The following is a 10,441-nucleotide window of genomic DNA, read 5'->3' on the forward strand; positions in this document are numbered from 1 at the left end:
ATACACATTAAAATGTGAATAATTAGTCATTTTGCTCAGTTTGTGACTATATTGTGCCATTACAGTTGAGCTAAAGCTGACACGATTAATACACCAGCTTATATTGATACCACAAGCATATATTTACAGTTAAAACTGTAAAATTAAGAAACAGTTTAATTCAATTATAAAAATCCCATTTAAAATCAACGCACAAAAGCTGCTAAAACACAGACATTCTGCAAGACATTTAAAAAAATATATACTGAACTGCTTCAACTTACCCGGGTCATGAAGGAAGTCCAGCAGCTGAAGCTCTCTGTCCTCCTCTGGACACTTTAATGTCACCTCAGAGGAAGGTCTTCAAGTGTGGCACCAAAAGGATGAGAAGCAGGACAGGCGAGGTTGGTGTTTGGCGCCCCCTGGTGGTTTGGTTTATTAGCGGCACTAGGTGTTGTGCCGAAAAACTCACCCCCGTCAAAGGACGCTCATCGGAAAACATTGTTTTCTACAAATAAATTGAGTGAAAAAAAACATTAAAAGTGGAAAACTAAGATATGGTTTTCTAAACCTCTCAAAGACACATGTATCTAAAAGCATTCCAGTTTAAAATAAAAAAAATATGCTGGGAGGATGCAACTTTTTGTTTTATTTTTTTCTGAAAAAAGAAAAGTTGCACTTGTAGCCACCATAAGAAGCACCCTGTTCACACTACGAACCTAAAAGGTGAAAATAAAAGAGTTACTACTAGGAGGAGCAGTAAAAAAAATAGTAATTTTATATCTGAATAAATCTTCCTTCCCACCACGGAGGTGTGCTTTACGGCGGGGGGTACATTCCTCGGCATAACACCGAACCGGAGGCGGAAACGAGCAGTAGCTAGCAAGCTGCTAGCAAAGCTTACAAAAGAAGCTGTGGGGAAGTCTGGAGAATTTGTCAGCGTTTAGCTTTTGCATTAAGACAAGAATTCCTGTTTGGCTGAATATTAATGTCATATTGTGGAGCACAAAACAGCGGGTAGGTGCCGAAATGGACTCCCGAAAGGTTTTTTGTGTGTTTTTTGACACGTAGCCCAAAGGCATTCAGTTAGCCGGGCTAGCTAGCTAATGTTCGCCGTCTTATATAATTATAGCGGTGTGCTGTGGGGCTAGTTCTGTTCTGGCTTATGTTAGTTGTCCTGAACTTACACTAAAAGGGACATGCTTCATAAAAAACATGCGGGTTTGATTGTGTTTTTATTGTTGTAAGGACTATCTGTGGTTAGCTGTCAATGACAACAGCTAGCTGTCAGTTTACAGCAGAAGAAGAAGCTGATCAAGGCTCCACTTCTTTACTAATGTAATAACCCTCCTGTCTTTCTGCTTTCCCAGGCGCCCCAGCAAATGGGACCAGTTTTCTGGCTCCAGTGGGATGGGGGAGGCTGATGCTGCCCCCACCGGGGCTCTGGATGCTGCAGCTGCAGTAGCTGCCAAGATTAACGCTATGTTGGTGGCCAAAGGCAAGCTCCATCCCTCACAAATAAGCACCCCGGGACCACCTGAGAAGGTTATATGCTCCGTGTTTTCTCTCTTAGAAAGAAGTGGTCTGATGTTGTGGCTGTCAGAGTTGTATTCCTGCTTGTGTGAAGACTAATTTATCTTCCAAATCCATAAACCGAGCTGTGTTTGTGCAGATTTTTTTGTGACAGACTGTGTTACTAAGGCCCTGTTCAGACCTGCTGGAGCTTTATGTCCATCTTGGATGATTCGATTGCGAGTGGACAGCTCTGACTGAGAGCCTTGCAGTTTAATGCGTATCCTAAAAGTTTTTCTTTTTGCGATCGGCAAATAATGGGAGTAATCTGCCACGTCACAATCACACAGTGGGCTGCAAAACCGAGCAGCAAACGGGACAACAGCAGGTCTGATGGGGTATCTGTAAAAATTCCAGTACATTCAAACATCCAAGCTTTGTTATTTGTTTAACGTTACCTCGGTTCAGCTCCATTTAAGTTGTATTTCGTAGCGTTATCTTTGGCAGAGTTTAATTCCTAACAAACAGGATATGGGAGAAATATAACACAACCATTGACTTCACAGTGCTCTGCATCAGAGCAAAGACTTAAGTTTTTTTTTTTACCTCTAAAAATCCACCGTAAAGAGAGCTTATGGCTGTCAGCTGTTTTTAACACAGCTTTACAGTAAATGTAACATCACCTCTGTGCTTAATTAGGTGAATATGATGCTTTATGACACTGCTTAGACCATTGTTTGGTGGTTGACACAGCGGATTATAACTTACAGTGACCGCAGCAGGTCCAGTCCGCTCTAAAACAATCAGAACAAACATTAAACTAAAGAGAAATCTACCACATTACGTATTGCTATGCAGATAGTAGGGGTCCAGACCACCTCTACTACACTATAAGGAGACATGTGACCCTAAAAATATGCTGCTTAACTTAAAAGTAATATTTTATCAGGAGGTGGTTGAACAGCACTGTAGTCATTCAGACATGATGACCTGTGTGTAGGTACCGTGTAAACATGGCATACTACTTTAAGCTCACAATTTAATCAGAAAATAGGAAGTTTTCTGCTACAATAGCCGTAGTTCTTTGAAGTTACACAAGTCTAAATTCTTTCAATGATGGAAGCTACTTGTACGGTTTCTTCTTTGCAGAAGCATAAATCAAACTATATCATCGTACTAACTTTCAGTCTAACTTTGTCTTGTCGTTCAGTCTCAGGCTAGCAGTGTTGTAAAACTCCCAGCATCAACAAAACCCAAAGATGACCTGGTGATAGCTGAAGTCGAGATTAATGACGTCCCTTCGAACTGTCGAAATCTCCTGACGCGCGGGCACATACAGGATGAGGTCAGCAGCAACACGAACAAGTGGAATTTACAGCACTGAGTTGAACGCTTGAGGATGTTTTTTTTTTATACATATATGTTGTTGTTTATCTGCAGATCAGTAAAGTGAGTGAAGCTGCGGTTTCAACTAGAGGGCGTTACATGACAGCAGAGGAGAAGAGCAAAGCGCTGGCAGGGTGACTTTTCTTGTTTTATATATATATATTTTTAGCAGTTGACCATAAAAGCTGCAGACGCTCTGTTAATATGACCTCGTTTCTGCTCCCACAGAGAGCGACCTCTGTATTTGCACATTCAAGGACAGACAAGAGAGCTCGTCGACAGTCAGTACTTTTGTGAGCTTTATGTTGTTGTGAATGCGTGCTCCACGCAGGCTGTGGTCTGACCGACGTTCTCGTTCCCTCCTTCTCCAGGAGCAGTGAATAAAATCAAAGAGATCATCGCCAACGGTGTTGTGAAGGCTGCGACTGCTTCATCCTCCTCCTCCACCTCCACCTCCACCTCTTTCTCCCCAAGTCGGGCTCCAGTCACCGTCTACCGTCAGCAGAACCCGCCTCCATCCTCACTCCCCCCCGTTACCAACCACAAATCTCACTTTCAGTCAGGGGTAAGGTGGTTTAGGTGCAGTTTCAAACTCCAACACAGACCGAAGCTGTTTTTCCTGTGAACATATACATTTAAATATATGAACACGACGTGTCTATGGTTCTGTATTTAAACGTTTATGTCTTGAAATCTTGTTTTCCTAACACAGATGCACTTTTGTTGTTAGAAAGTTTAAATTTTATTTGTATTGCAACTAATCTCAAAGAGCTCATTTGCGAGCATTAACGTATAAAAAGGCCACCATCACCTGATAACAGCCACTGTCCTTTTCCTGGTGGGTCGAACTGCTTACGGGATCACTTAAAGGTCCCTTTTTTGTGCTCCATTTCTCAGATGCATTACGTTCAGGATAAGATCTTCGTGGGCCTGGAGCACGCCGTCCCAGGGTTTGTGGTCAAGGAGCGCGTTGAGGGCCCCGGCTGTTCATATCTGCAGCACATTCAGGCTGAGACCGGGGCCAAAGTTTTCCTCCGAGGAAAAGGATCAGGCTGTTTAGAACCCGCCTCTGGACGAGAGGCCTTTGAACCCATGTATATTTACATTAGGTGGGCGCCGCCGTCTTCTGATTCAAGAAAACTGTTTGCTCATTAGAGTAATTCTGAATTATGTCACAATCTATAGTTGTTGTTTTTTTGTCTGGCTGTGTGGCTTAATTAGTACTAAATGCTGATGTTTTGCTTTTCTAGTCATCCTAAACCAGAAGGACTCGCAGCAGCAAAAACCTTGTGTGAGAATCTTCTTCAGACGGTGAGTAATCCAGTGACTACATCTCCAAACTCAACAAATCATCGTTTTTGATAATCGAGATTACAGTTTTGACCAAACTAACTGATTAAATCTACCTGTGAAACAAAACTTTGTCCAAGTCTCTGTTTTATTACAAGTACAGATAACGTATAAAAGATTAGGACACTAAAACTTTGGGTTAATAAAGTCAAAATCAGATAATAACTTATTGGCTTCCCTGCAGTTTTCAGTTCAGGTTTCAGGATCATGAATGGATCAGGGATGTTTGAAATGATTAACCACTGCCGCAAACTCTTCACTCAGGAAGATAATCAGGTCTTATAGCAGTCTGCTGGAAAAATTAAATGCAGGAAAAAAACCCAAATAAACATTCTTGGGTAGAAATTTTCCTTATTTTAGCTCTTGTTCTAGCTGAACAGAGTTCTAGCAGGTTAAGATGTATGGTTTTCATTCAAACGTGACTTTAAAATAACCAAGTTTGTCGAAGGAGTTTTAATATTTTTCCGAAACGACTGTGAGCATTCGATTCTGTATCAAAACAATTGTGAGAAGTGCAGACGGCAAATATGTTAATCCAGTAACAAGAGTGTGACGGTGTTAACGAGATCTGCAATTAGATGGAAACCGTATTTGCATATGAAGATCGCTATCAGACGGGGTGAGTCAGGAAAATATGATCATGTCAGCAGAAAGTGACCGTACGTTCTTACTTTTATGTAATGGCAACAAATTATCTGTGGCTAGTTGCACTAATCTAAACCGTTAAGCTGCTTAGAAGAGGAGAAATGACTGCCGTAAAAAAAAAGTGTGGCACACAAAGTGAAAAGTTAAAAAGCAAAACACGTAGTCTCTTGTGGCTTCTGCAGATGTTCCGCTGAGATAATATTTTGCATACATAAGTCACAAAAGTATAGATGGTGTTAGCATCTTCGTCATTCTGCCTAAAACCACAAGTCTTTTCTGCAGAAAATGCCATCTGCAAAAATACAACTTTAAGGTAAAGGTTCAAAGGAAAGATGCGCTGCTGCTTACAGGTGCTGATGTAGGGAAAGAAACCATTTAATAGCTCTAATTGTTACACATTTCTCTCAAGATGCAGTGACATATTTTTTATATCTGCTCATCTTTATCATCTGCAATGTTTCTTTTTTTGTTTTTCTTCTAGGTTCATGCAGAATATTCTCGCTACCTTAATCAAATGGGCCCAGTGATGCCAACGCAACAAGGTACAACACAACTCGCACTTTTCTGTGCTTAAGACACGCCTGAAACATTTATCAGACGACGCTTTTCATGTCGTGTTTGGACCTCCTGATGAGTTGTTGTGATAAACATGAACACAGACAATTAATAAACTGCGGCGGCGTGACATGACGTGTTCTCTTCCCGTTCCCCAGGCTTCACCCAGCCTCCGGTGGTGAACGGAGTGCCTCCTCCGCCTCCTTACTTCTCCCCAGCTGGATACCAGAAACACTACTCCTTGTCCATACCACCTCCACCCAAGCCCCTACCGGTCCCGCCACCTTATCCCGTACCGCCCCCCATACCTGCCGTGGCTCCTGCGGGCATGCCTTCTCAGTATCCTCTGCGGCCGGGCTCCGCTCCCGTTCCCGCCGCTGGCCCCGTCCCTGCTCCGACTGTGGCCCCTGCCTCAGACACTCTGCAACAGGTAGGAATACAACCTTCTATTATCACGTCATCAGTGTAGCGCTTGCATTACATTGCAAAAGCTTCAGGTTTTTTTTTGTTTTATGGCTTCAGCCTGTGTTCGTTCAGACACTTTTTAAAGATGCAGAAGAACACTGAATTCAGATCACATTGCAAAGAAATAACCCATTGGTGTTGTTTGGCTCCTCTGTGCAGACTCTTCCTCCAGTTCCTTTTCCTCCCTCTGCTGCAGCACCATCCAAAGCTCCGCCCCCCGCCGGCCCCGCCAACCCGCCGCAGAAAAGACGCTTCACGGAGGAGGTGCCGGACGAGAGGGACAGCGGCCTGTTTGGTTATCAGGTAATGAAACAGTTCTTTTACGTTTGCAGCGTCGCTTCGTGTTTTTTCACCCCTCGTTTTTGCCCCACTTTTCTCGCGATTGTTTTTTCTTTTTCCCTCATCCATCAGCCAATTGTATGTAATGTCTGTGTAAACACGCGCTGGTTCAGTTTACATCTTACCATTTCATCCTTCCTGGGTTTAAATGTTTCGTGTAGCTTGTTTGACGCACGCCGTTTCCTGGTTAGACTCAGTTAGTTTACCTGCACACTTCTTCTTCTTATATGGATTTTCAGAAAAGGTATTTTGTTGGATGATTTTTTTTAAAGTATCTCTCATAAGAGATATGGGGAAAATAATTTAGTACAATTTCAGGCTTTGGGGAATTTCTTTTAATAGGTACAGTTGATTTTTTTTTTAATATTGAGGTGTCAGGACAGGGCTTTAGAGGAGGACGTCTGCTAATCGTGGCTGTGTGTTTTTCTGCTCATAGCATGGACCCATTCATATGACTAATTTAGGTGCAGGCTTCTCAGTGGGCAGCACAGAGACGACAAGACCCCCACCACCGAGTTCCTCTGGCCCGCCGAGTGAGAGGGACTGGTGTGTAGTTTCGTCCAATAACCATTTAACTGTTAAATATTAAAGCTGTGAAAATGCAGAGGTGATTCACATGTTCGCTTTGTGTTTTCCAGTCGGCAGCTAATGCCTCCGCCGCCATCCATCCCTGTTAATGGAGTGAGACCCAGGATGGAAGACAGGAGGGCACAGCAAGGCCCTGTGGGTAAGGGCATTATCCCGTGGGCTGAAACCCCGCCACCCACCCAGATCCTCAGTTCGTGACTCTGAGCTGCGACCTTAATTAGGATTTACCTCGATCTCTTCTCCCCTGTAACGTAGAGGTGGAAAGAGTACAATTCTTTCACAGAACACTAGAGTGAGTTTTATTTAATTTAAAGCAGTTCGTGTGTCACGTAAACCCAACAGATATATAAAAATATTGGATAAAAACGAGCATTCAGCTTGAACTGTTTGCTTTTTACGAGCCAGGACTCTCCAGATGTGACTTAAAACTCCAAATACAGAGTCAGAGGTACGACCTGTGACCTGTTCAGCCTGTCGGTCGTGTAATAAATCAAGTCCAACATGCCGTCACGTTCTGATGACATCATCAGTCTGGACTGTTTGTAGTTTTTGTCTCCTTGCTAACAAGAACCTTTCCTGTTTTTGTTTTGTTTTTTCTTTTCTTTGTGTTTTTTCTTCTCTTCCATGTGTCTCTGGGGGGTGATGCTGGATTCTGGTTGGGGGTGGGGCACGACTCGACCCTCGACGCCGTCCTGCCGCTCGATTGGACGGCTCTTACGCGAACGGCTGCCCCCCCTTCCTCCGCTCTGCTGACTCAAATTTAACCCGAATCTAATAACTATTTGTTTCTCCCAAAATGCTGTTTGTACTGAACTTGTTGCGATGGAAACTTGTTTTTGTTTCTCTCCTCTCCACGTGTCTCTCTCTTCTATTTTCTCCCTTTTTTTTTTTTTTTTTGTTCTTCTTTCAGAGCCGGTTGTGAAAAGACTAAAAACGGGTTTGGTGGTGTACACAGGTGACTCCTCTGACGAAGAGGAGGACAACGCCGCCTCCAAAGCCTCATGGCCAGGTAACTCTAGGGCAGCTCACCCCACCTCTGCCTCTTCAGGCTGGACACGGGGCTATCGCTCCCCGCCTCCGCCACCGTCTCGTGCCGAAACACAACCACAGCAGCAGTCTATACCTTTCTGGATGGCACGATAGAAACTGGAATAACCTCCTCAGTGCTTTCCTCAGTCTTACAGTACCTTCGCCTGAACTGAGCCTCTTGTTTCTCACCACCTTTGATCACAAGGACGATTCTTCACAGCTTCCTGTGGAGTTTTAGTATTTATTTCAGTTCTGAGGTTCAAGTGGATAAACTGTTTTTTTTTTTGCAACTCCTATGTCCACATTATAGTTTAAAGATGAACATTTTGCACGACAAACACTTGACTCTATTTCATGGATAAAAAAGTGACATTGCTTTTTTTTTTTTTTTTTAATCAAAGCCACACCATTAAGTGTTTGAAAATAGTGTCTTTACAAAAAAAATATAAAAATCTAAGTTGAATGATGTACATCACTAACTAGTTTTTCTTTTATTTCAAAGCTTCATTTTCTGTCTTATTCTTTTCTGTTTGTTTCCTCATTCTTTCCTAATTTACTTTTTTTGTGTATGGATCTTACTGAAGTTACAAGTAGTGTACCTTCTTAATTTATTTAATGCTTTTATGAAATAAACTCAGTTTATTTGGATGTTTCGTGCATGGTTATGTAGCTAATTTTGCTTGAAATGTGAAACTCTTGTTTTCTGATGTATGCGAGTTTCCATAAATGGCCAAAAGTGACCTATTAGACTCTAAAGCTCCCTCAAAGGAGTGGACAGCTCGCTGCTGTGACCTGGGATGCTGAACAGCTCCCAAACCAGGCTCCACCTTGGCGACAGATTATAGTTTCCACGGCAACTGTCTCCACTGTGGATACCTGTCGTTGGGCATCTTAACAGAGAGGGGGAAGAACGCGCAGTGGAAGTAAATAACTGCAATTACAATCCGCCTCTATTGTACAGTTTTTTTAGACTATGAATAAACAGGAAGTAGGAGGCTGTGGAGCGTTTACCCCACCCATGTCTGTAGAGGAAATGGTAAAATATGGCGACACCCCACCAGAAACGGTCCATCTAAAGATTTGTCCCACCTGCAGATTTGATGACTCCTCTGAGGCAGACGTAGGCTGCCCTCAATCAGATTATAGGGGTCAAGACTAGGCCTGTCACAATAACAAATTTTGCTGGACGATTAATTGTCTCAGAAGTTATTACGATAAGCGATAATATTATTTGGAGGCCGTTTTAATCTAATGTAAGGATAATAACATAATAGTGGAAGTACATCCTCTCAAAGATTAATAAACTTTACTTTCAAAAGAACACTTAACACAAAGTAAACAAAACAACCGAAAACAAAAACAAAATGGACTCTGTCTGCATTAACAAGGAATCCACTTGAATAAAAACTTTTAAAAAAACGGAAATAAAACCAAAACACTACGGATTACTAAGTCTGTAAACTAAACTTCCCTTCAAAAAGTAATAATCATTAGTTTTATTTAGAGAAGACGGATAGAACTGACAGTTTTAGAAACAAAAAGTGCAAACAAACAAAAGCAGAAATGCAACATACCTTTTCTCAGAGGTTCAGCGGTTCTCCTAGGTCATTTGGTTTGAATCCGAAGTGCTCCCACACCGCTGCTGTTACTTCAAATTGAAACCAATTCCATTTTGTTTTTTCCTCCGATATCAAACAGCGTTTCTTTAGCTTGCTAACTCCTAGCGGGGGCTAATGCTAACGGGCTACAAGACGAGGCGCCTCGGCTGACTGCCTGACGCGATAGGCCACGCCCCCTGACGCTAACAGAAGGGGGGGGGGGTGTCAGTGAAGAGCACCGGAGCCTTTTTGTCCTCCAGCGTCTTCCGTAGAAAGACAGAGAGACACGAAGGAATGATAACGCCGATAAATGAAACTCATCGAACTCATTTTAATTTATCGTGCGATTATTCGATTTATCGTTTATCGCGACAGGCCTAGTCACTACCCGTTATCTCGCCGACTTACTCACCAGATATACGTGAGCCTAGCCAGAAGAAAGGTCGGGACGGCCACATTTAGGCTCACCATCACCAGGGTTTGTTTAGTAAGCTTGTCTCCCCAACTCTTGTTAAACCGGCTTCCTTTCAAAACACTGGTCCTCTCAGGGTCTTGGCTATCAAATCAATTCTTGAACCCTCTGTTGCTGGTTCAGTTAAAGCTAAACAATATTACAGAATTTTGCGCATCAGGTAACTATGGCAGCTATTATATGCATTTTTTTTCTACTATGTCAAGCATGAAGTTACTGAAGTTGTGTTTAAACATCAGATTCATCACAGTGTTTGCATTTGTTCTATAAATGTTAAAAAGTCTGGACATTAATCCAAGACTCTGAAATACGAAGCAAGAATCATCAACCTCTTAGCTATTTCTTTCACTTAAAAAAAAAAACTTCCTTCTGTCTGTTTCCTGTTGGTGACAAACAGACTTATATAAGAGGTGAAGAATTACTGAAAAACTTCCTTTTTCTTGAAAACCTGGGAAAGTGTAATATTCAAAAACTTAAAGTGTATTTAATGCTCTTTCCTCTGGGACACTTAAAGTAAGTTAAT

The 10,441-nt window shown here is 42.3% G+C and overlaps 1 protein-coding gene across 3 annotated transcripts; it reads left to right on the forward strand.

The window, feature by feature from the left end:
* The first annotated feature begins 851 nt into the window (after positions 1-851).
* khdc4 (KH domain containing 4, pre-mRNA splicing factor) lies at positions 852-8,501 on the forward strand. 3 transcript variants are annotated; one of them, XR_003039120.2, is made up of 14 exons: positions 852-996; positions 1,350-1,524; positions 2,702-2,836; positions 2,932-3,011; positions 3,106-3,158; positions 3,249-3,442; positions 3,775-3,986; positions 4,128-4,188; positions 5,354-5,414; positions 5,586-5,857; positions 6,052-6,195; positions 6,696-6,777; positions 6,870-6,958; positions 7,730-7,789. XR_003039120.2 is itself a non-coding variant. In XM_017415259.3 (14 exons), exons 1-14 carry the CDS (start codon positions 968-970, stop codon positions 7,960-7,962), a joined length of 1,848 nt encoding a protein of 615 aa, XP_017270748.1. In that variant the 5' UTR covers positions 852-967; the 3' UTR covers positions 7,963-8,501. The 3 variants fall into 3 exon arrangements, 2 of the variants coding, with proteins under 2 accessions (XP_017270748.1, XP_017270749.1); XM_017415259.3 differs by having other exon boundaries at positions 6,668-6,777; positions 7,730-8,501; XM_017415260.3 differs by lacking the exon at positions 7,730-7,789 and having other exon boundaries at positions 6,870-7,012.
* Positions 8,502-10,441: the final 1,940 nt, after the last annotated feature.

This window comes from Kryptolebias marmoratus, linkage group LG16 (genome assembly GCF_001649575.2).
Source record: "Kryptolebias marmoratus isolate JLee-2015 linkage group LG16, ASM164957v2, whole genome shotgun sequence".
NCBI classification, from domain to species: Eukaryota; Metazoa; Chordata; class Actinopteri; order Cyprinodontiformes; family Rivulidae; genus Kryptolebias; species Kryptolebias marmoratus.